This window comes from Canis lupus, chromosome 13, assembly GCF_003254725.2.
Source record: "Canis lupus dingo isolate Sandy chromosome 13, ASM325472v2, whole genome shotgun sequence".
Taxonomy (NCBI): domain Eukaryota; kingdom Metazoa; phylum Chordata; class Mammalia; order Carnivora; family Canidae; genus Canis; species Canis lupus.
Genome location: NC_064255.1, coordinates 22,211,671 through 22,237,551, shown reverse-complemented (window position 1 = coordinate 22,237,551; position 25,881 = coordinate 22,211,671). Strand labels below are relative to the sequence as shown.

The 25,881-nt window shown below is 43.2% G+C and overlaps 1 protein-coding gene across 4 annotated transcripts in view; it reads left to right on the top strand.

Moving 5' to 3' along the window:
* Nucleotides 1-929: 929 nt before the first annotated feature.
* Nucleotides 930-25,881, top strand: part of ANXA13 (annexin A13) — a 50,215-nt gene continuing 25,263 nt past the window's right edge. For 2 of the 4 annotated variants that reach the window (XM_025451059.3, XM_049092700.1), the window contains exons 1-3: nt 930-1,082; nt 2,247-2,369; nt 21,902-21,977. In XM_025451059.3, the coding sequence (XP_025306844.2) occupies nt 1,068-1,082; nt 2,247-2,369; nt 21,902-21,977 (214 nt within the window). In that variant the 5' untranslated portion in view covers nt 930-1,067. Of the gene's footprint in view, nt 1,083-2,246; nt 2,370-21,490; nt 21,611-21,901; nt 21,978-25,881 lie in introns of those variants that run through there. The other 2 variants (XM_049092702.1, XM_049092701.1) reach the window with 2 other exon arrangements.

Genomic DNA, 25,881 nt, shown 5'->3' with positions numbered 1-25,881 from the left:
TATTGTGGGGCACCTGGGTGACTCAGTCTGTTGAGCATCTGCCTTCAGCTCAGGTCATGATCTCAGGGTCGTGGAATTAAGCCATACATTGGGCTTCCTGCTCAGTGGAGAGCCTGCTTCTCCCTCTCTCTGCCACTGCCCATGCTTGTGCTCACTTTTTCTGTCTCCCAAATAAATTTTTTTTTAAAAAATAATGTATTGTACAAACCCATTTGTTGACAATAAAATGAAACAAAACAAAAAACACAGGCCAGAGAAAGAAAGAAAGAAAGTAAGTAACAGAGTAAGGAAGGGAAAAAGAATAAGGAAGGGAGAAAGAAAGAAAGAAGAAAGAAAGAAAGAAAGAAAGAAAGAAAGAAAGAAAGAAAGAAAGAAAGAAAGAAAGAAAGAAAAAGAAAGACAAAGAGATAGGTAAATGGAGGGACAGGCAGACATGGCTATGTATGCAAACCATCCAGAAACCACTAAGAAAGGGCCTGGGAGGTCAGGAGGCTTATTTTTCATCATACCCTTTCACACTATTAGGGGGAAAAATTACCATCTATACATATTACTTTTTCAGTTCAAAAACTAGCTGGATTATAAAGATGATGTTGGCATAAGTCAATGTCACTCTCCAAAGGATTCTGTGCAATAATAATAGTGATGTTAGTAAAACAGTAAGATTTTTTCAGCCTTGTTTGGTTAATGCTTTTATTATCACAATGTATAAGATTTTAAGTAAATGCCCCAAATTAAAAAAAAAATATGGACTCTTTCAATAATCTAGAAGTGAGACAGGTTTAGTAGAGAATAAACTATTCACTTTAAAAGCCTATACTTGACGTGTTAATAAATATTTTACTTTGGAAAGATGGCCTAGAAATACAGCTTGGGAAGGCTAAGCTCATTTGTAGCTATCACCACTCCCTACCCATCCCATCCCCAACAATGTATTCAAATTCAATACCAAAAGTTACTTATTAAACTCAAGAGATATTACACCCTGGGAAAACTATTATAAACTTGGCCTGTAGGAGAACTGATCTCCTAATGAAATACAGAACAACTGTCTTAGAAAAACGAAAATGGGCAATCGTCATGTAAGTATTTATTATCTTTGGGAGTCAAAGTTTTCATTTTAGTTAGCATGTGGAGAAATTTAAATTATGAAATCATGATTTTATATTTTATCATTGTGATTACTACGTATTGTTGGTTTTCACAACAGCATACCATGCTTTTAAAATGCACTTGGAATATACTTTTTCTCCATTAGGAAAAAATCTCTTAGGAGGGAAGTATTTAAAACAAGAAGTATTTAAAACAAGTAAATAGTGCCCAGCACAGAGCAAATGGTTAATATGTATTTGTGGACTGTATGATTAAAGGTGTTACTTGTGGCGAAGTTGCACAAAACCTTGCAGACTCAGACTCGCAGACTATGCCCATCAGAGTTTTGTGGGGAAGATAGGTTCATGTTGCAAATATCCATAGACTAAGGTAAAAGTATTCCTACAAGGCTATATAATCTGGGCTGAAAGGTAAAAATATTCTAGTATTATTTCTAAGCAGCATCAAGCATTCAGATGTTTGCAGATATCCAGGAAATGGACTTGATGTTTGGGGTTTATTTGTTGTTGTTTTCCTGAAATGTCTAGGCCCATGTGAATACTGTGTCTATAAATTATTAACGACTCAAAACTAACTAAAATACTACCATTTGGAATCAACAATGTGCAAGGCAGGTCAGAGTTAAATCTTGATTTTTTTTTTTTTTTACATTGAAAAATACATATCTAAAGCTGTTGCAATAAGCATTGTAGTAAGGTCTTGTTCTACTTACTATAGCTTCCCACGGCAACAATGATTTATTCTAAGTAAGTTAGGAACAAAGAGAATAAAACTCTAAAATTTTCTGTAAACTATAACTTTGATTATAAGATTTTTTTCCTTTGCTGTAAATTAAACTTTCCCTCAGTGGTTGTAAGCCTACAAATAACGTCTTCAGGGAGGTGTCATATTTAAAATCTTCTGTAGGTAACATTTTTTTTTTTTTTTTTTGCTAGCCAAGATTAGGAGCCTTCCATTCATTACATCTTTTGGAGATACTAAAGCCTACTTTGAAGGTACTTCTGATAGCTGCAGAGGGCCCCTGCCACAGCAGTTTAGGAAGATGTTTCCATCTTTGAGTGTCATCCCCATGGGGCAACTGGCTTGTATGAGTGGTCTAGCATTTTTATGTATTTCTTTTTTTGAATCCTCAGAGCCAGTCTTACTCCCTCTCAGAAGGCAGTCAACAGTTGCCCAAAGGGGACATCCAACCCTCAGCAGCCGTGCAGCCTCTCAGCCACCCATCAGGGAGTGGAGAGCCAGAGGCCCAACAGCCTGTAAGCACTCAATTTTCCCTCCAAATCATAAGTATGACTGGGCTCTCTCAGGGGCCCAGTATTGCTCACCAATGACTGTGTCATATGGGACCCTCCACAATCCTCCAGCCTGAAAAATGTCATCAATAGGTGTTACTTCCAGGCAGGGAAATCTTCCCTTGGAAAATATTTGTTACAACGTTTGCAGCTAATGTAAAAAGGTAATGGAGGAGCTCAGCTTCCATGCCCAATAGCGTCCTCTTCGTTATGCCTTACAGTGGAGGGCATTTTACCACAGTATGACCACTGTGACATTTTAGAAAACGTAAATGGGAATTTAACATGGCACAAGGAATGAATATGTTCTAAGATTGTGTTTCTGAATAAGTAAATGCAAAACCTTCAAGGACAGAGAATCGTCCTGGTAGTGACTTAAATCATTTGCCTTAGAAGACAACTTGAGTATGTACAAACTTCAAATAACAACGTTTCCAGTTCTGGAGCAACTGCACAACCAAAACAAATATAGAAAACTAGATACTAGTAAAATACAAGATCAGAATGTGCAAGCAGATGCATGTAATGGATAGAGTATAATAGACAATGTTATTTTGCTGAGATAAAATGGCCACAGTCAGTGTAAAAAAAAAAAAATGGTCCTGATTGCTATAATGTGGTTTCTTTTGTGTTGCAGCATGTTTAAAATATAACATGGTGTGTGACTTCTTAGTTCTCCTATAATGTTTCTCTATCTAAAAGTGAGACACTTTTGTTTGTAGGACTCCTTATAAAATAATCAGGACTTCTCTTGGCTAAAATGCATGATTTTTGTACTAAACCTTCCTCTGTTCTCTGTTCTTTTATCACTGGCTTGCAACAATTAAAATATGGCTGTTTGGTGTATATACAATCATAAAGAGAAACGCAAATGCAGGTGTTGAAGTAGTGTGCCAGGACTTGGTCATCCTAATGATTCAATGCACTTTTTATTCATGTTTAAGTAATTAAGTTTTACGTTTATGTATTTAGTAAATACATATTTTAAAAGTCCACCAGGAAAGTTACGAATTCCCTAAAATAAGTCCATAGACTGAGATCCGCAGACAACTGCTTGACAAACAATACTCCAATGCCAGTAGGATATTGGCCAGGAAATTACATTTTCCTAGGAACTGTGATATAGAGGCCTTCCTAGCCAATTCTGAAAACTGAAAATTACTTTTTTACTTTGTGCTTTCCTCCAATCCTTTTGCCATCATTAATGATTTCTTTCAACTGAAGACATAGTAATTGTGACTAACCTATTTGGAGCAGAAATAACCAAGATAGAGGGTGACTATCACTTGGTAAATCACACAATGTTCAGAGTTTGCTTAGCCTAGAGGACGTGTCCTTGTGCTCAATGAGCTTTGTGCAGCCACAGAAAAATAAGATCCACAGGAAAATCTGCTTAGGTTTAGTGAGATGACTCTTCTATTCTCTTGTGCGGGTTGTTTTCAGGAGAATCACTCTCTAGAGGAAAATATAGAATTGAGATCAATAGTGAAATCCCTTCACCACTAGAGTATGGCTGTAGGGTATGGGCAGAGCAATAGAGAGGGGGCAAGACTTAGGGAGGCTGTGGACAAATGTGGAAATAATCACAAACTCAGGAGGATTTATAATTTCTGGAAAAGTCTTTTCAAGGCTGATGAATAGACACTAGGAATGATTTGCCTTGTTCCTCAAAGTGTGGTCTCTGGATTAGTAGCTGCATCTACATTACCTGGGTGTTGTTAGAAATGCAGAGTCCCAGGCCCATGAAGACCTCCTGAAGCAGATCTGCATTTTAACAAGATCTCCAAGCGATTCTTATATGCAGTACAGTCTGAGAAGCACTAAAATAGGAAACAAGTTCACACATTTGGCTGCACATTGGCACCACCTGCGGAGTTGTAAAAACCACTGAAGCCTGAGCCCCACCACCGGCGAGTCTGAATCAACTGGTCTGGTGATCTGTCTGGGCACTGGGATTTGCAAATCCCCCCTGGGTGGTGCTAAACGTGCAGCTGAGTTTGAGAAACGCTGAACTGGAGCATAACACAATTCTTCCGAGAACAGATCGGCATACCACCGATGATAGCAGGTGTCATTTTAAGTGCCCATAAGCGAAAACCAACTTGTCAATGTTAGAACACCTGCTCAGCGATCTGCCACGACGTTTGTGAACATGCCACATTTATGACTTGCTTGTGCCAATATTTAGCCAACATCAATATTGTCTAAAATGGAAAACAGTTCAGGACTTGTAACAGGGCAACAGGCAAGCTCAGATGCAGGTGGATTAGGAACACCCAGGAGCCACACAGCAGGTGGGACTCAGTCCAGATGCCTGAGAAAAGAAGGTAGGTTCTGGAGGCAAGGAAAAATGTGACTGGGAATGTGGGATAAAGTAAGTATGGTTTTCACCAAGAGAGTGCCTTGAAGTGTGATTCCAGACCCCAAAGAAGAATTAGTGAGAGAAACCAAGCAGAAACCAGCCCAGACCCTGCAGGTCTCCTATCAGGAAATCTTTTATCCCAGAAAATTTGTCCTTCGGAACACCACCATGACTCATTGGAGGAAACACAAAGGGCCCCTCTGATATCAAACCGTGACAGGCAGTAAAGCATACGTTCTTCATTTAAAAACAAGCCTCCCGCTCAAAGCTGGCTGCATTCTAGACCCAATCACACAGCCTTGGCTTTGGAGAGGGGTTTCTTGTCTACAGTAGATAAAAAGCAGTCATTTTTAAAGAGGTGCAAAATAGGTTGCCAAGGACTGGCAAGTACACTGGCAGAAGGAAGAATGTGGGAACCGAGAAACTGACACACGAGCTTTAAAGCGGAGGGAGCCTGGGGCCACGTGGTATAGGGGATGGAAGCTGGTACTTGCTCGCTCTGCTGCACAGCAGCAAGAACCAAGACTCCCAGGATGGGGGGCATGGGTGGAGGTCTCCAGGCAGCCTCCTGAAAGGATGCTGATGATCACTGACATGTCTCAAGTGCTTGCTAGACCCTGAGCTGCTGCGGGGGCACAGGCTGTGCACATGAAGTGTGCAGCCTGTCACTCTACCAAGCACCCTGCATACATGTGTCCTTCAGTCCTCACACAATTCTGTGAGGGAGGTAGTATTATTTTCCCCTTGGAAAAGTGGGGAAAGTGAAGCAAGGAGAGATGAGGTTAATTTGTCTAGTGAGAGATGAAGCATAGCTTGGGATTTAGGTAGAAGTTCTTCACACACATTATACCAATTAAAAGCTAACTAACTGGGATTTCTAAAATGATTGAACTGGATCATTACCTTCTCTTTATCCCCATTCTTGAGCTTCCTTCTTCTCTCCTAACCCCCTATCTGGATTTGATGCTCTTCCTTAGTGCTTCCATGCTACCCTGCATGTAATGCCACTACTCTCCTTCCATGTGATTTTTAGAACGATCTGTTCACACATCTCCCCCACACTGGACTGATGGCCCACTGGGGGTGGGACTATATCTTGTTCATCTTTGTACCTCCATGACTCACACAAAACCTGGCACATAGCAAATGCTTGATCAAAGTTTGATGAATTCATCAATTCATTATCTTTTATAAGTCAGCCTTACTCAAACCAATGTTTTGCTCACATGCAGTCCAAATCCCTATGACCAGGAACAGCCCCAGACCAATGTGTGAGTAAGGTCCCTGTGTCTGTATTTTTTTAAAAAACCCCAAGTGATTCTAACATACCCAAATTTGAGAACCATGTCAGGTTCTCCTACTAATGTCAGGTGTTCCTCTAGTGTAGGAAAGTGCCCAAATGCAGTCCGCAGACCATCATCAGGACACCCTAGGATCTTGTTAGGAATGCAAATCACCAGGCCCCACTCCACATCTACAGAATCAGAAATTCTGGGGCTAGGGCCCTGCAACTACAGCTGAACAATTCCTCCAGGTGATTCTGAGGTTCACTCAAGTGTGAGAATCCAATGTTGAAGCAAAAGCCTCTCATGGAAGTAGCCTGGAGCTCTGGCCCAGCTTTGGCTTACAAAGCGCTCCCATCACTCAAGCTGCAGAGATCCCCGGATGATGGTCTTTAAAGCCTGCTTAGTCTGACACCCTCCTCCGGGACCAGGCACACCAAATGCAGCCCAGGGAGCTACCCCATTCTGCTCCGTCCACCTGAACCGGGGCTGCACTCTCCCACCACTCATCTTAGCACTGCACAGAGAAGAGGCAGCTCAAGAGCCCCTCCGCCAGTGGAGGAAGGAAGCTTCTTCATCCTTCCCATCAGTTCAACATATTCTTTTAAAGAAACTCCTACAAGCCAGGTACTGGCTCTATAGATAAAAAGAGGAATAAAAGACCATAGTCCATGCCCTTAAAATTACTCACAGTCTAGCAAGGGAGGCAAACAAATAGCTAAAATGAGGTGTGATGGATGCATTAATAGAAACATGTCCAAAACTTGGACAGAAGAGGAACTGATTCTGGGTGGGAGGAGAGAGTAGAAGAGGCTCCTAACATGGAGAAGGGCATTCTTTATAGTGCTGGAATACGTGCAAAGAGGTACAAGAAGGGTAGTGCTGCCGGAAGTACAGCTCTCATGCTCCCACCCCGGACAAAGCACTTAATGCATTAAGCATCACCTGCCTGTGCAGCTGCTAGCCCCTCCCCCTGGGCTGGGAGCTTCTGCAAGGCAGACACTGCCTCTTACTCAGGGCTCTATCTCTGGGGCTTGACACGTAACAGGTGTGCCATACATATTTTTGATAGAAAGATCCCTGAACAGGAGGCCGAGGCACAGATGCCCAGAGGTGAGACCCAAAGGCCCTTGTTTGCTATGCAAAGTGTATTAGTATCCTAGGGCTAATATGCAAAGTATCACAACTGGGTGGATTTTTTTAAAGATTTTATTTATTTATTTGGGAGAGAGAGAACAAGCAAGAGAGAGCATGAGCAGGGGGAGAGGGAGAGGGACAAGCAGATACCCCTCTGAGTGGAGAGCCCAATGTGGAGCTCCATCCCAGAACACTGGGATCATGACCTGAGCTGAAAGCAGACGCTTAACCAACTGAACCACCCAGGCATTCCACAAACAGGGTGGCTTAAGACAATGGAAATATATTCTCTTCAAGTTCTGGAGTATAAGGATTTGAAATCAAGGTGTTAGCAAGGCTACTGTTGCCTCTGAAGGCTGTGGGGAAGAATTCTTTCTTGCCTCTGGTGGCCTCAGGCGTTGCATTTCTTGGCTTGGCACAGAAGCAGCTCAGTCTCTCTGCCTCCCTCTTCACATGGCCTTCTCCTCTGTGGGCATTTCTGTTTCTCTTCTTCTTAAAAGGACCCCGGCCACTGGGTTTAGGATCCATTCTAAATCCAGGATGATCTCATCCATGATCCTGTACTAATTACATCAACAAAGATTCTATTTCCAAGTAAGGTCACATTCTGAGGTTCCAAGTAGACAAGAATCTGGGGGATACTATTCAACCTACTATACCAAGGAAATTGGGTTTTATTGCTTCAGGCCAGTAGTGGTTTCTAAACTTTGCTCATCAGATTCCTTTGGAAGGCTTGTTTAAAACAGAGAGCTGGCCCCTATCCCCAGAGTGTCTGATTCAGTAGATACTTTAGAGTGGGGCCCGAGAATTTGCATTTCCCACAAGTTACCTGGTGATGCTGATGTTGCTGGTCCGGGGACCACACTTTGAGAACCAGCATCTTAGGCAACAGGCCCTAACTGATCTCAGACAAGGCAAGGACAGATCAGAGCTGTACTTTGGATGGACCATGTTGGAAGCCAGTAAAAAAAGTTTTGGAGAGAAACATGACCAAAGGCAAATTAAAACAATTGGGAGGCAGTGGCCCTGGAGAAAGATGATGAACCCCTGCTCCCAACTAAAACAGTGGCAATGGGACTGGAGAGAGGACAGATTGGAAGGTCAAAGAGATATAACTGGATGACTAACTTGCCAGGTATGTGAGGGACAAGGAGGACTTACAGAGTGACTCCCAGGTACCTGTCTTGTGTACTCAGATGAACGGGGTGCCTCCTGGGGATGAGGGAAAGTGGAGGTTCACGCTGTTTGAGAATGAGTTTGGTTTTGGGACATGTTGAGTTTGAGATACCTGTGACACCTGGGTGTAATGCTTAGCAGGTAGCTGGCTGTGAGGCTCAAGAGAGACGTCTGGGCTTGAGGTAGTTTGGAGTATGAATTCATAGTTATTTTGTTTATCTTGTTTTCTTTTTTGTTGTTGTTTATTTTTTTTGTTTATCTTGTTTTCAAGTCAATATGTGTTTGATTACAAGTAGCAGACTACAGAACCAAGAGTGGCTTAAATAACAGTGACATTTCATTAGTAGCCCTCACACGCAGTCTGAAAGGAGGGGACTCCAGGGGCGGGTTCATCATGAAGGACTCATGCCATGTCTGCCTTTCCCTGCCACCCCTGACGTGCTGGCAACAACTCCCCTCATAGGTACAAGATAATGGTCTGTGTTTAAGTTCGTGATCTCACATGATAGGATCACAAGTAAGAAGGAAGGAGATAGAGGAAAAAAGTGCCTTTCTTCTTATGTACCACTCCCCTATCAATGAGAAAATCTTTTATGGAAGCCCCAAGCAGGCATCCTGTTCTGGCTCAGTTGCCAGAGTTGGTCAAAAGCCCATCCCCAGACCAATCACTGACCAAGGGGGAGAGGAGAGCCATGAATCATGGTTCATCCCTGGGGCTGGGGAAATCATCTTGTCAGCTAGCACGCTCTCTCACTCTCTTTCTTTCTGTATGCTGGCCTCATTCTCTCCCACTGAAAATGAACTTTTTCTTTTTCCCAGTGGTGTGGGAGGCAAAAGTTGTCGGTGAGAAGGAGGCATGGCCTCAGATAGTTCAGATACCACAGAGAGTTCCACATAGCTCCAGATTAACAACACCAATGAAAAGAGTTTCTTTTGCTAAGGACCCATAATATGTCAGGGAAAAATTCTGATTGGCTTGGGTCAAGTACCTACTCCTTGGGTGTCGCTGCGGTGGAGGTTGGCCTTACCAGTCCTTGGGGTTCGGGGATATTGCTTTCTTAGAACTATTATTTTTATTAATATTACTACTGCTCCTGCAGCTACTATTGGATGGACTGAAATAGAGAATGAAGACCCAAAGATCGGGAGAAAGATAGTCAAATAATTCACCCTTCCTGGAATGGGGATTTGGAGCGTTGCAGTGGGAAGATTAAAAATGTTTAAAAGAATTTTAAAGAAATAATTAATAGGGTTGGATCCAATGCATATTTAAACTCTTACCAGGGGGAAAGAATAGCATCCATTGTTTTGATTCTGATGGAGACAGAAATTTGCTCAAAGCAAATTTAGCTATTTCACCTTGTTTCCTTTCTAGCAAATCAAAACTTGTTCACATACTGTTGGTTATGCCCTCTACACAGCACCATTCAATGCCGTAATGCCCCAGCTCAGCCCCCAGCATTTTCTCTTTTCAATTCTGTCTACCCACTTATCATTGACTCTTGAGGATCCCAGAGTACACTTGCTTCTTTTTTTTCCTGCAAGCAATGAATCCCAAGTTTATACTCTCATTGAATTGGCAGAAAAACAGCCTTTGGCAACAGAAGAAGGAAATGGATAATTCTTTTCTAATGAGAAAAGTGCTTCATTTTTCATAACTTCTTGAAGGCATGATTCTTTTCACGGTTGAGGAATGGCTATCACCTCCCCATGACCACCTTCTCCTCCAAGTTCACTTTCGTTGATGCAATACAGCAGTAATTGGATATCTGGAGGTTTAACACTCTTCAGAGGTTTCTGACTCCCCAAACAATCTATGGACAACCTCAAGGCAGTCACTTTCCCTAGGACACAATCTTGTTTCCAGACAGTGCATGTAATTCTACCTCTAGGAGAAACTCTGAGTTGTCCAGCCCAACATAGTACTCAAGGGCCCCCAAGAATGAATCAGCCCAGGCTGCCGGGTGCAGACTCTGCAGATTGAGGCCATGATGCCTACAGTTGTGATGCAGACAAAGAAGCAGAGAGTGAGGACAGGCTTCTCACTTTGGACCAACTTTAACTCAGATTCTACTCCTAGTTACCTAGTCCCGGTACTCATCTTTCAGATTTGTCACTGGAATTTCTTTGAAAAAAAATTAAGGGAAGAAAGACATCATGATTCACTTCTAATCCTCCCTTTTATGTAACTACAGTAATTCGTTCTCTGTCACTGGGGACCTTGCCTGAGTCAGGTCCTATGTGCCATTTGTACCAGCATCCCAGCCTTCTCAACACCTTTTAAAGAAATATGTTTATAGAATTATTACAACCATTCATAGACCCTCATCATGTTAGATTATGGCACGATTGATACTAGAACCAGATAATTCTTTGTTTTGAGGGGCTGTTCTGTGCCTTGTAGGATGTTTAGCAGAATCCCTCATGTCTATGACTAGATTCCAGTAGCACTCCCCTATTATGACTACAAAAAAATGTCTCTAGACATTGCCAAATGACCCCAGAGAGGCATAATTGCTCCTAGTTGGTAGGAAACGACTTTATGAGCCACAGACCCTAGCAAAAGCAAGGCTATAGGGCGGGAGATGGTCCCCTTCATCTGACTGAATTTCTATCAACAACCGTGTGTTCCTATCCCTCTGGCCTAGAGAGTCCCTCACATGATTGCCTTTCTTATCATAGAATAGAGCCAACTCATCTTCAAGATTGACCTTTGTCCTCTTGATAGTGACAACAGCAGCTTAGAGACAGCAGTTTCCCTCAAAAAGCTGTTAGCCCATTAGTAACTTCTGGCGGCCACAATGAAAAGGGCTTCCCTACAGAAATACCCAGTACTGAAGCTGTTGAGCTGCTGGTTTTCCTGTCCAGATGAGCAGTGCTCAGCCGGAAAGTCACTAATTGAAACAATCATGAGTCTATTTGCTCATCTCTCCCCTATTTGGGTATAGGCTCCAAAAGGACAGCTCCATTTAGTCTTCCTATAGCAGAGCTCAGTGCATAGTGGGTCAGTCACGTGGTTTGTACTTCTGATCATATTGTCAGTATCTTCAGAAATGATAGTGCCTACCACCTTAGGGCACTAGATCTGGTCCCAACCCTGGAGTCACCTTTGATGGGTAACTATCACACCAACTTAAGGTGTAACACAGAGGGCATAGCCTGAGAAAGTTTGTCTTTCTGGGAAATGATCTGACTATATTAATCTTCGTCAAAAGCTGTTCTCAAAATGCCAACATATAAATAATCCCAAATTTAGTAGAAGAAAGGTCATTTTTTTAATCTAAAAAAATGTCACTATTTTAAGAACACACGGTCAGCATATATATGTAAGTCATATCAAGATCCGATTCAAGCTAATGTTTTTCCTATTTTCAGCCCTTTTTCTTGCCAAATGATGCAAATATTCCTACTCATTTAAAGTGATGGAGATATGACCATCGTTCTTGGTCCCAAGAGGCTTACAGTCTAGGGAGGGAGATAAACTAATGAATAAGTGTAATAATGCACCTTAAGGAGATCTGATAGAAATCTCTAGAATGGAGTAAAAGCACAAAGGAGAAACTGGTGTGCTAGAAAAATGTCTCACCAGATCTTGATGGGGGGTGGAGGACAAAACCCCAATTTGCACCGTGTGCCTGTTTCCACAGCATAAATATGAAATCACAACTGATTTCAAGTTACTAACATGAACATAGAGTTGGGAAGAGATGCACATGATTGGCTCTTGGAAGCTTGCAAAGTCAGCTCCAGCTTGGGTGGCCAACCATCCTGGTTTGCTCAGGATGTTTTAGCACTGAAAATCTCGCATCCTAGGAAACCCGCAGTCTTGGGCAATCAAACCATTGGCCACCTTGGGCCCCATGCCCAATTGGCAGAAAGTTTTCCGTCTTTCCCAAGAGGGTCAGGAATGGTTCCAGAGAGGAGATGAGGCTTCAGCAAATTCCCTCAGGTAGATATATTCTCCACTGTTGTCAGTGGACTCAATGGTGGGCAACCAGGTATTTAGGAAATGGACGAGCATGAGGCCAGTGCTGTCAATCTCCCAACCCTTTGGCCCTCTGAAGACTCCAGAAGTTACGGAGAGGAATTTGTTTGCAGTTAACCCCCCTTCTTCGTCCCCCACTGAACACTGATGGAACCTTCCTAATAAGACAAATCTAGATTTTGTCAAATAGGGAGAAATGAGATTTTACCTATGAAAATGTTTGGCAGTTTATCAGGCCGGAAAGCAGTTACCTACGAGAATAAACATATTGGAAACCTTGGTCATCCTGTTGGTCCTCTGCTTTTCAGCCTTCAGACTGTCTTTAAGGTCCCATACCTAGGATCTCTCTGCTACTCAGAAGGCAAGATGTTTTAGTAAAGAGGGAACCAGAAGGTTTGGGGTGAAATGGAGAAAGAAAAGGAGGAGGAGAATATGGAGGAGAAAGTGTCCTGAGAGCCCGTTAGAGAAAGGCAGAAAAGCCAATTTCTCCCCTGCCAGCTCTGGATCATCATAATGAAATCTCCCTGCCCAGAAGTCTCCCATTATCTTTTTATATGGCTTTGTTGAGATAAAATTGACATATAACACTATGTAAGTACAAGATGTACAATGTGTTGATATGATACGCTTGCATATTGCAAAGTGATTGCCACCATAATCTCAGCTAACACCAGCATTAGGCATAATTACCATTTCTCTTTTGTGGTGAGAACATTTAAGATCTCCTCTCTTAGCAACTTTCAAGTATACAATATAGTATCATTAACTCTAATCACGTCAGATCCCCAGAACTCATTCATCTTATAACTGGAAGTTTGTATCCTTTGATCAACACCTCCCTTTTCTCCCCACCCCCATTCTAGTCTCTATGCTATTAAGTTTGGCTTTTTTTTTTTTTAGATTCCACCTGTAAATGATATCTATCATACAATATTTATCTTTCTCTATTTGCTTATTTCCCTTGGCGTTATGCCTTCAAAGTCCATCGATGTTCTTGCAAATGACATAATTTCCTCCTTCCTTTTTTTTTTTTTTTTTTTTTAAGAGGGTGAGAGGAGAGAGCGAATCTGAAGCAGGTTGCACACCCAGCATGAAGCCTGATGCAGGGCTCAATCTGACAACCCTGAGATCATGACCTGAGCCAAATTCAGGAGTCAGATGCTTAACAGATGAGCCACCCAGGCGCCCTGACAGTATTTCCTTGTTTCTCGTGGCTAAGTAATATTTCATTTTGTGTCAGTGTGTGTGTGTGTGTGTGTATGTGTGTGTGTCTGAACACTCAGGTTGTTTCCCTATATAGGTTATTGTGAATAATGCCATAACGAATCACTTTGACTTATTTCATCTCCCCAAGATTTTCCTACTGTTAGTTTACAGGTGAGAAGCAGAAAACATGATTCCATTTGACTCAAGAGGATACTGAGAGCAGAAGTGACAGCAATGCCTTTCCTGCCCCTACCCTGTGCCCACAGGGAGAGGCTGTGCATTTTGCCTTGCAAATAGTGGCAATTGGCCTTCATTTGCATTTGACTTCCTACTGTCTCATCATCAAGGACACTTCTTGATCACACACTCTGCAAGGGACCCTTGGCTTCCCTGGTCAGCAGATAAATCACAGGTCTCAGCTGGTATTGCTGTAAAATACTAGCATTCTCAGAGCCGGACTGAGATCATCTACCATTAAATCAAAAAATAATACTTTGAAAGGGACAAAAAAAATTTGGTTAATGAGAAGTCAATGGTAGAGTTTCTCGATCCAGACCATGTAGATTTGAAGTCCATCACTTCATAGCTTTGTGACTGCACACAATTTATTAACCTTTCTGTCTCTTGGTTTTCTCAACTTATCTCATAGGGTTCTTGGTGAGGATTGAATGAGTGTTATATGTGAATTATTTGGCCCAGTGCCTGGCACAAAGGAAGTGGCTTATATTCTGTCGTCATGCAATTTTTAGGGTTAATCCCTTAAATTTCTCTTCAACTCTCAGCCCTGCTTACTACTTCTCAGTAAGTAAAATATGGTTTCTGATTTAGGACAAAATTATGTAATCAGGTATTTTAAAAGTGCCGCACAAAGCAACCTGTCAGGGGGCTTGTTCAACACTCAATAGGAAGCAGGTCGGGCAGCCCTGGTGGCTCAGTGGTTTAGCGCCTGCCTTCAGCCCAGGGCATGATCCTGGAGACCTGGGATCGAGTCCCATGTTGGGCTCCCTGCATGGAGCCTGCTTCTCCCTCTGCCTGTGTCTCTGCCTCTCTCTCTCGCTCTCTCTCTGTGTCTCTAATAAATAAAAAATAAAGTCTTTAAAAAAAAAAAAGGAAGCAGGTCAAGATGGAAGGAAGTAATAAAAATAACACCGAACACGCACCACGGGCCAAGCTTCCTGCCAAGCATGTTTGATGCATACCCTTGTAACAACCCACAAGACGCTGTTATCTTTCAGATGGAAATCAGAGACTTAGAAAGCATAAGGAGAGAAAAATGCATCACGCCAGGTTTGAGGGCAGATATCTTTGTGAGAATGAATACCTATGTGACCACAAAGAAGCTTCTTTCCCAAACTAGATCTCAGTTTCCATTAAGTCCATAGCACTTTATTTTTTTTTAAGATTTAATTTATTTATTCATGATACACACACACACACACACACACACACACACACATACACACAGAGGCAGAGACACAGGCAGAGGGAGAAGCAGGCTCCATGCAGGGAGCCTGATGTGGGACTTGATCCCATGTCTTCAGGACCATACCCTGGGCTGAAGCCAGCACTAAATCACTGAGCCACCTGGGCTGCCCAGTCCATAGCACTTTAAAATCCCTACTAAGCAAGGTGAGCCCAGATCACCAACATTGGCTCAAGGTACCATTAACCAGCAGTGGCAATGGTCATTGCTTACATTGGGAGAGAATTCAGGCATGTCTGAGGCTCTCTCCAGCACAACCCTTGCCTGCCTCTACCTTCCTGCTTAAAAAGCCCAGGCCACCACCTGGTTCTAACCCTGGTCCTCATTTTTTATTTCTTCAGCCTGCCCCTTATTTCATGTTGGCTCAAACAGCAGCCCCATTTCGATCCATGTGCAATGAGCCCTCAGTCCCTCTGCTCTCCAGCACTTCCTCAGAGCCCTCCTGTCTAAGGGCCTGGATACCAAGCAACCACTTTCAAATATTTACCGAGCAAACTGCAGCAAGCCAGGGCTTCTGGGGGAACTGCACTGGAAAGAGCAAACAATCAAAATGCCACTCCTATTACATTTTGATAAAGCTTCAGGGTTTACAAATGACCCCCACATCCTTATGTCACTGAGCACCTCCTACGTGCTACCAACCAAGTGCTCACTATAATCTGGCACCGCGTCCCAAACGCAGCTGCATCCAAACCTCAGGCTGCCCATGAACAGGTGCACCTCCACTCGAAACCTGAGGCCACAAAGGCTCAGGGAGATCTGTCAGCTTGCCCATGGGGTGAGGGTTGGGGGGGTCGTACAATCAGCAAGGGTCAAAGCATAACTGAACACAGTAGGTCCTACTCCCAAGTCCACGTGGCATCATTATGTCTTGTGTGAATCAGTCATGTCTGTCCTGCAGTAGTTCAATGGCAGGACATAAGTAGGCACATGGGTACATAGACCAGAGAACATCATGCTGTAGTCTCTCCCTGCACTGCCCTCCCCCCTCCACCCCTCCATATGTATGTACGTATGTACCTATATATGTATGGATGGATTTAGCCTGCCTAACTCCCAGTCTTCTTTCAAGAACCAGCACAAATGTCAACTTCTCCCTAAAAATTCCTCTTCCTCCTCCCAGCTCTTTGTAGGCAAAGTGTGCATCCTCTCCTAAACGCGATTGGCATTGATCTGCTTCCAGTGTTTATTTCCCTGGGGAAAAGGACTGCACTTCATAGATCACGTCCCCCTCACCTGGGGCAGTACTTGCCACATGGCAGATCTTCACTACTTCTCTGCAGAAGGAAGGGGAGGGAGGCACAAGCGAGGAAGAGGGAAGAGAGAAAAAGAAGGAAGCGGGGAGAGGAAGAGAGTCTAATTTGCCTGCTGCATATGCTCTTTAATTAAACTCACATGTCTCTCTTGAGAACCATATACTTAGTTTCCAGTCTTGATGCTCTCCAAATAGATCAGGTCACCAGGACTGATGAGTGGGAGTGTCCTTAAATAGGAAGACACTTAAGGCTGGGTCCTGGAACATCCTGGTTACCACAGAATACATAGCAACTGTCTGCCACTCATATCCCTCAGCCAACTTTTTCACAAACTCTATCCCCGGAGTTCACTGCAAGCTGGAGGGAGGTTTTCTTGGAATGTTCCCTTCGGTCCTGAAGAGTTAAGCTTTCTGTGAACTGCACTGGGGCAGAAGCCTTTGGTCGGGGGTCTGTTTCTCCACCCAGGCCCTCATGACTGGCGGGGCTGTGGGTGGCATCTGAACCTGATATAAGAGCTAACTTCCCTCCTGGGCAGTCGAGGTGCTAAAGCTGGCCTGTCTCTGAGTCATTTCAAAGAGTGGGTGTTCTCAGCATTCATTCTGTCCAGGTGACACTGCTTCGAGGCTCCTAGTAGCTCAGTGTATTTTGTATGCCTCCTCCTTCCAGAAAAATGGATCATTCATTTCCTTAAGATGCAGGAACATGGAGACACAGAGCAGTGCCAGAGAGCCTGCTAGAAGGAGGTAAAAACAAGACTGAAATTTCCCAGCTTATTCATGCATGAGGAAGTCAGTACCTTTTGTCGAGTTCTTGGTATTTGCTTCCGTTTGTGAGCTTGACTATACTGGCACTTTGGCAAGCACCCCAGGGCTGTATCTCAGTGAGCTCCTCACACTCCGGGAGGTGCTAATTATCACACTAGCCAAATGAGGCAGTTAACAGAATGTGGTGTTGGGGTGTCATTCTGGATTGCCCGAACTCCACATAGCCTAATTGTGAACCATTTCACTGCCTGGTGTGAAATATGTGTCTAGATCCAAATCGCAGGTGATCAATGAAAAACTGATCCCTAGGGTGCTGTTTGCAAAATGAAAACCTCGCAAGCAGGAGAGGGTTTAAAATGTTCTGGAAGGTTCATTGCTGATCTGCCTTCAGTAAATATTGTTTATATTTTTTAAGCACATGCTGTCTGCTCGGCTTCATTTTAGATGCTTTGTATGAAGGACTTCATCTAAATTCTCATAGGAGACCTATGAGTAGACTCTACTATTATCCACATTTTGCCATAAGGAAGCCACAGCACAGAGGGGTTCCCAAACTTGCCCAAGGTCACATAAGTTATGCTGGGATTCAAATCCAGTTTGGGCCATTGGAGATATATCTATATCTCACAATATCAAGTTCGGAAGATATCTCTTGATAGATGGATGGATGGATGGATGGATGGATAGATGGATGGATGGATGGATAGGTAGGTAGGTAGTAGGTAGGTAGGTAGATAGATATAAATCTTCCAAACTTGTAGAATCAAAATATGCAGAATTTAAAACCTAATATCATAAGATCAAAAACCAAGTGGTGGGCCCAAAGAAGCAGAGGAAACACTAGCAGTTTGGCATGGCTCCCTTTGAAAAGTTATCCCACATAATCAAATCTTACAAGGCAGACATCGTCCCCATTTTACAGGTGAGAAAATGAGGACTTTGAGGTTAGTGGCCCAAGTTCCCATGGCTGCCAAGGGGCAGAACCACATTCAAACTTGGATTCACATGGGCTCAAAGCCCAGACTTCTGCAATCATTTTTATTAACATCTTGTCTTTTTAATGTGTCTCATGAGAGTCAGCACAAACGCTGCAAAAAGACAAATTGAAAGAAAACAAAAAAGGAATGTCGCTCTGCCTCTCTCTTGCCTAGAAAGCAAGTGGAATATCATGCACTCGCCTAAATCCTCACAGTCGTGTCTGTCCTTATGCTGGAGTCCCCTGCCCTGCCATGTGCGTCTGACTTGCATTCCTGCAGACCTGCTTTCTGTGGACGTTCTGCTCAGTGGCCACAGGTTTCAAAAATAAAATGTGATGGGCAGACAAGCCCAAGCCCCATAATCAGCTGCCTGGCTTGCTAACAATGAACAATGGAGGTGGAATGTCCACTCCACATGCATTCCGGAGAAGGTGGTTACCCAGCTCACCAGAACAAGCCAAGGACATCCCTTTCATCAACACTGGGCGGCACTGATGAATATGGCCATTGTGGAGGCAGTCCTAGCCACCAGAGAGGGAAATTCCTAACAGATTGCTTCCTCGCCTTCCACCCTCCCCCCCTCTTTTAAATAAGTCCCATCCTGTGATTCCTTCACTCAGACACCAAATAGCCTGCTGTTAGGAGGAACAGACTGAATTCTCTTTGGATTAGAAAAGATAACCCACACGGCTAAGAGTGGTTCTTAGAAGGAACCTGGGAACTTGACTTCCACCTGCCCTGCTGATGGTTGTGCATCCGATAGAGACTTTTACGCTGTGATTTTTTTAAGACAATATAAATTTATCTTACAGCTCTATAGGTCGGTCAGAAGTCCAACGGGAGTCTCACTAAGTAAACACTGCATTTTTAATTAAGCAAAAAAGGAAAAAGTTGTCTCAGTGTCATCTTTATTCCTAACATGTGGTTCAACATTCTCCCACTGCCCATCCCACACACACCCCGCCCTATATCACTGTTATTTTGAATGAAATGACACTACCTGATTCTTTTTTTAGCCTTGGATAATCTAGACATGCTCACAGGGTTTTTCCCCCTTCCTTTTGCTCCTGTGTTATGTGTTACATGGAACCACCTTACTAAAACAGGGGATGAGGGATGGAATGCCCTTTCATACTTGACAGAGCCAGGCTGGCCCTGGTTCCAACTCAGCCATCACCTGGCCCAGTGATCTTAAACAAGTCCCAACACAGCTTCTGCAAGTCCTGGACGCATCTTTGTGCAAAGGAGGAAAAAATGTGTCTCTCTGGGGGAGAAGCAGCCCTGCCAGCACAGGACTTAGCAAACGGAACCCCAGCTGAAATCCAGCCTCTCTGCCTTCAGCCAGGACATCACCTGCATAGCTGTTCACAGAGCCCTGTGTCTCTGTTTCAATTTATGTGAAGTGGGGCAGATAGTAAGTGTCCCACCAAACCCAGCACTGATGAGGCTAAGAGAACAGTTTATGAATCAGCTTTTTAAGAGGATATGTCTGCTGTTCTGGTTCAATACTACTTGATTACCTGAACCCTCCACAAAATACTTCTAATGAAAAGCAAAGACACCATTCACTCTTCTGAGATTGCTACTACCCAACGCTCCCACCCTTGGAGAATTCAATCAACAGACAGGACAGGCCTTATCATATGCAGCCTGTGCAGTTACATAGGCCCCACACAGGCCTTGCATGTGCTTGAATGCTCTGATGTCACCATCTTAACATTCTAAATCCATTTTTAACATGGATCCTACATTTTTATTTGCACTGAGCCCTGCAAATTATGTCACTGGTCCTGCCAACAAGCCTTCTGCAACACCGGATAGCTTTCTCACACCACAAAAGAGATTTGGAAGGAAAAATGGGATATGTCATCCCTGTGCCAAACAAAAAGGCTCCAGTCATACTTAGAACACGAGGCAGGATGGTGCACGGGATTAATAGTATGGGCGTTAGGAGGGGATCTGAGCTCGGTGCTGTGCTACGTCCCGCAAGTTTTCAGACACATTCCCTAACATACTTGAACCCAGATGTCCTTCTCTGGAAATTTAGACTCCTAGTGGCTACTGTTCTGGGTTAACAATGAAGAAAAGTCTCTGTAAACCAAGAAATTGGCATGTGGCAGGTACTCAACAAATGTAAGCCCCATGCTTTAGAAATAGATACTTCAAGATGGGCCATGTCATGGAGTGAGTCCATAGAGCAGAGAGGTGATCAGAGGTCCTAAAAGATCCCTTGGGCTCTAGGATTACATGATTCTCCATTGAACCAAGGTCTAGAAGCCAGCCCTCCTCTAGTCCATAGGTATTAAACAGAACATTTTTGGTTGCAAGGGCAGAAATCCAACTCATTAACTTTGAGAAAGTGTTAGTTTATTAATAAAACTGGGAAGTATTAGGAAACAGGCATTTCTGTGTCTGAGGATTTATACAGTGGTATTCAGTTTCTGTTTCTCTCTCCATATTTCCACTCTTTTTATCTTGCCTTGCTTTGCTCTGAACTCATACCCTCTTCATGCAGAGGATAAGATGGCCTGCAGCAGGCCTAGACTCATTCTCTCAGCTGAACAAGCCCAGTCAGAAGATCTCTCTCTCTCTCTCTCTCTCCCTCAATATCTCAGAAAAGACTCCGACCCTGCTTGGGTTATACTCCCACTCTTGAGCCAGTCACAATTGCCAGACTGACAGGGTTTATGCCCACCTAAGGGCAGGACAAGGGGGCTCGAGCCTCATGACTGCAGCCCCAATGAACACACATAAAATGGAGGACAGGGAAGCTCCCCAAAGGAATCGCAATGCCAGCCAAACAGAACATGTCTACTGTGCCTTATGTGGTTTCCTATTCCTTCCCCAAAGGGGCCAAAGGAAATGAAAGGTAAAAGAGGGGAATCAGGTGGGTGGTGCAGACAGTAGCACTTAAACCAGATTTCACTGAAGAATGGGAAATAAGTAACACAGGTCATTAAAGAGAATCTCTGTGAGGAAAGGCCAAGAGCTGAGAAAACACGGGATCTGTTCAAAGCTACGAGTTGTGTCACTACAATTAACCTCACATCTTTACATTTTTAATAGTAAAGTATTTATTTTTATGCTGACCTTTTGTTTAGGCAACCAATACTGATTTTCCATTTTAGGGCTAATAGAGAATTTCCTTTTAAAAATGACTTTAAGTAAAAATCAAGTAGGTCAGCTGAAAGAAAAATAATAAGTAATAATAACATAGACTTCAATAGCTGTGGACAAATTGGTGTATGTGTTATGCCAATGACCAAAGTCTGAGAAACACTAGTTTAGTTTAAGTAGAATGTTCTCTCCCCAAGGAACAGTAAAAACCAGTGACTCTGCTATTGCTGCTCCATAGGTATCTCTGGCAAATTAAATATTGTGTCTCTCATTGTGTAGATGGCAAAGCTTTAGCCCAGGTCACAGAATGGATCTGTGATAAGATCCTAGAACCCTCAGCTCTGCCTGGCAACACCTATTCCCTAGATATACTTCTGTCTCATGGCAAAAGGGGAGAACCAGCATTCCAGGACATTGGCCCACTGTATTATTGTCTGTTTCAGAGGCAGTCACACAAAGGTAGGATTGATGTCAAAATATCTCATCCCAGAGATGGCCAGGCTGATTGTCCTTATGAACAGAGGGGCCCATTCTCAATGGTCATCCAGGGCCAGCTGGCTCCAAGGAGTACCAGTCATCTCTCTGGGGCCAGAGTTTCCCCAGCTGATTTCCACATGTAGCCACGTGTAAAGTGGCAGCTGGTCTCTCATTTGGATGACTTAGTCATCTTCCAAGTAGCTACCAATGTCAGCCAGAGATAATTCAAGAATGCCTATATTGTCCACTCATCTTTTCGATTATTTTCTGCAGGCCAAAGCGAAAAGCCATCATGGTTTTGACGTGGATCACGATGCCAAAAAGCTGAACAAAGCCTGCAAAGGAATGGGTATGAGATATATTTTGTTTTTTAATTTACTTTTGAAGTTGATTAAGTTTGATCTCATGTCCAACTTTCCCATGATCTTAGGAAGATGACCATGTGCATTCCAAGCTAACCCAAGTTAATTACTTTTAGTTGTTCTCTTTGTAAAAGATCCCCAAACTATAATCAGATCCTAATGCTTTTCAATATTCAAAATGATAGTTAAAAATGGGATACTGTGACGTTGAATTTGACCTTGAGGTAGAAGAAACTTCATGAGGAGTGTAGTCATGCAATCTTAATGTCATCTAAGCCCCTCTGATCCCTTTCATGAGAGGTGGTGGGAAATAGGGGCTAATGAAAGCTGGATTAGAAATCTGGGGATTGCATCTAGAAGTAGATTAAGTAAACATAAAACTGGGACCAAGGCCAAGAATCAAAGGTCAAAACCAGAGGAGCCATTTATGTTGATGCCTAAGGTAAGTGTATGGCCAAGAAAGAGATCAGGATCAGGAATAAGGTAACCCCAGTAACAAGGTGAGATGAGGGGGAGAGCATCTAGAAAGAAGGCCATGAGGAGAGGCTCTGAGACCCAAGGAGGTCTCTGTTGAAACAAGTTTCTAGTCCCAGAAACCTGGGTTTTAGTATAGTCACAGGATCAGTAACCATCATTATTAATTCCAGAACATTTTCACTGCCCCAAAAGAAACCTCATTTCTATTAGTAGCTGCTCCCCACTCCCCACCCCCTACTCCCTTCAGGCTCAGGCAATCATAATCTGCTTTCTGTCTCTATGGATTTGCCTATTCTGGACATTTCATATAAATGGAATCATGCAGTACGTGACCTTTTTATGACTGGCTTCTTTCACTCAGCATATCATTTTGCAAAAACAAGTGCTAGATTTTTACTTAGAAGTAAATTAGTGAAGATTTACTTTCCCAGGAATGGGTACTGTGGTAGAACAAATATGGCCATAAATTCTTTGTGTGACTCACTCCAGGGAAAGGACTGGGATTCATAGTGGAAGTTCTAAGAGATATTTTGCTTCAATATAAGCAACTATCTGAATAAAATAGCCTGTCTTCCCCAAGAAATGTTGGAGAAGTTCCAAGAGAGTCAGGGTTGGAGAAGATCTGGTAGGAAAGCAGTAAAAGGGATTTCTATATAGTAAGTGTTCTTGAATACATCAGAGGGAGAAGGAGCTGGAAATGAAGGATGACAACTCACTTGCTTGGTTTAGGGGGACATCAGAGGAAAGTTCAGCAGAGAGGAGCTGCTTCTCGCTCATATCCTGACCTGGCTCATGCTGTATTTAGACAACAGCTGCCGGGAGCCATGTTTGCCTGGAAGTGGCAGGATGTTTATAGTTCTGAGTTTTGCTGAGTGGCTGGGCCAGCCTCACAGGTGTTTCCCTGCTGCCTCTCAAGTGAGGTCCTGACACCTGGATGTGGGTTGGAGACAGGAGTGTAGCGGGGGTGGGAATAACTCAGCTGCAGTTAATGATAAATCCCTGCGTTCTTAGCCACTTAGTGGGTTAAGTCCAAAAAGCACAGATGGAACACCTACTGAATGCCAAAATCTGTGTTTTTTTTATCCCTTTTGGATGAGGCTTCAAGGTGGGACCACTGTTGTGCTGATTACTGTTGTAGAGCACCTTCTGCGTGCCAAGTGCTAGGTTGATCACCGCATACATGTCATCTTGTGTAGCCCTCTCAACAACGCTATAAAGTTGCCTTCTAATGACTTAACAGATGAAAATGTTGAGGATCAGAGGTTAAATATCTTGCCCGAGTTCAGAGAGTTAGGAAATGAGGGTGGGGTGATTGAAAACTAGGGCCATCTCAGAAAGCTGTGATTTGGTTGAAGGTTTAGAATTCTAAAATTCCAATCTCTATTAAAAAGTACAAGCCAGGAGCACCTTGGGTGGCTCAATCAGTTGAGTATCTGACTCTTGGTTTTGGCTCAGGTCATGATCTCAGGGTCATGAGATTGAGCCCCACGTCAGGCTCTGTGATCAATGGAGAGTTTGCTTGGGATTCTCTCTCTCCTACTTCCCATCCCCCACTCCTCCACCTCTCAAACAAATAAATAAATCCTTTTTTTTAAAAAAAGTGTAAGCCAAAGCAAAATTTCATCATTGGCAAAATTTGTCCTCAAGACTGTGCACCCATCTCATTGATATACCAGCCCTACCAGGGCTGGCTTTATATGTCTAGGGCCATGTTGTCCCATAGCCACAAAGGTGAGTGATATAGGTCATTTTAAATTTTTGAGAAGTCAAATTTTTTAAAAAGCAGGTGAAAGTAATTTTATTAATATGCATTAGCTAAGTCAATACTATATCAAAAATATCTCAACAGATAATGTAAAAGTTATTAATGAGATATTTGACAACCCTTTATTTTTACATTAAGTCCTCAAAAGACAGTGTATATTCTATACTTATAGAACATTCCAATTTGATCCAGCCACACTTCATGTCCTCCATAGTCACACGTATCCACTGTGTGGGCCGCAGTGGGTCTAAGGGCTGTACTCGTCAAACAGATTATGAGCACTCCCCACCCATTCATCTTCCTACACAATTCAAAATAAAAATGATGTATTCTAAAATATTTCATTTTTCCAAATAACATAAAAGTTACAGATTTCCTTATTTATTTGTTGCCCCTGCTTTCCAGGGTCCTAATGATGCATATGGTCTGGGTCTTGGTTAACCCAGAACAGCCTTTTACTCTTCTCCCTACACTGACACTCTTTGTCAGACCTTCCTCTTGGGACTCTGTGACCCTCTGCTGGGCCTTCTGAGAAGAATGCCTTAAACCCAAGAGTGCATAGACCTAACCCCTATTATCATTTCCGAAATTTTACATTGTTGTAAAATGAACCTGCAGCTTGTTCTCCCTCAAAGAGACACAGAAAGAGGCTCCAGAAGGAAAAGCTGCCATGGCGATTACCCTGGTTCTAGTTCCTGACTTAAACTTTAATGTGCATTTGAGTCACGAGGGTGTTAATACGCAGATTCGAACTGGTAATTCTAGGTGGTTTCTCAGATCCTGCATTTCCAATAAGTTCCCAGGGGATGCTGATGCTACAGGTCCTGCAACCACGCTTTGGGGAACAAGGACTAGACCATCTGAGATCCACAGAGGTTAATGCCACTCAAGACACACTGGATGCAAACCGGGCCTAGGACTCAGATCTTGTGACCCTGAGCCCAATTCTCTTTCCCCTTGCCAGGCATGGGAATGAACTTTGGACCTAGGTTTGAGCCCCTGCTCTGCTACATACTGATGCTGTGACCTTAGTTTTCTGAACTGCAAAGTGGGGTTAATAATCCCTTGTTACAGAAAGGTGCTGAGGATAAGGAGGCAGCACAGTGCTTGGCACTTCCTACGCTCTCATTATATGCTACTCTGCTCCTTTTGAACAATAAGCTGAGATCCAAAATCCCCACAAAGGCCCTTAGATCAGTATGGGCAGTGAGGAAGCCCACCCTTGAGTGGCCTTTATTCTTCATCACTGAGGGTATACCAGGTTGAATGGCCCCCCCAAAGATATGCCACCCAGACCCTGTGATTGTGACCCTTAATCTAGAAAAGGGTCTTTGGAGATGTAATTAAGTTAAGGACTTTAAGAAGAGATCAACCCGGATCACCTGCATGGGCCCTATTGACAAATGTCCTTAAAAGAAACAGAAGAGGAGCATCTGGCTGGCTCAGTCTGGAGCATGGGACTCTTGATCTTGGGGTCGTGTTCAAGTCCCACATTGGATGCAGTAATTAAATAAATAAATGAAACTTTCTATAAAAAAAAAAGAGAGAGACAGAGAGAGAGGCAGAAAAAGAGCAGATACCCAGGGAGAGGCCATGTGGAGCCAAAGCAGAGAGTGAGTAATGCTTGAGAAGCAGAACTAAGGATTGCA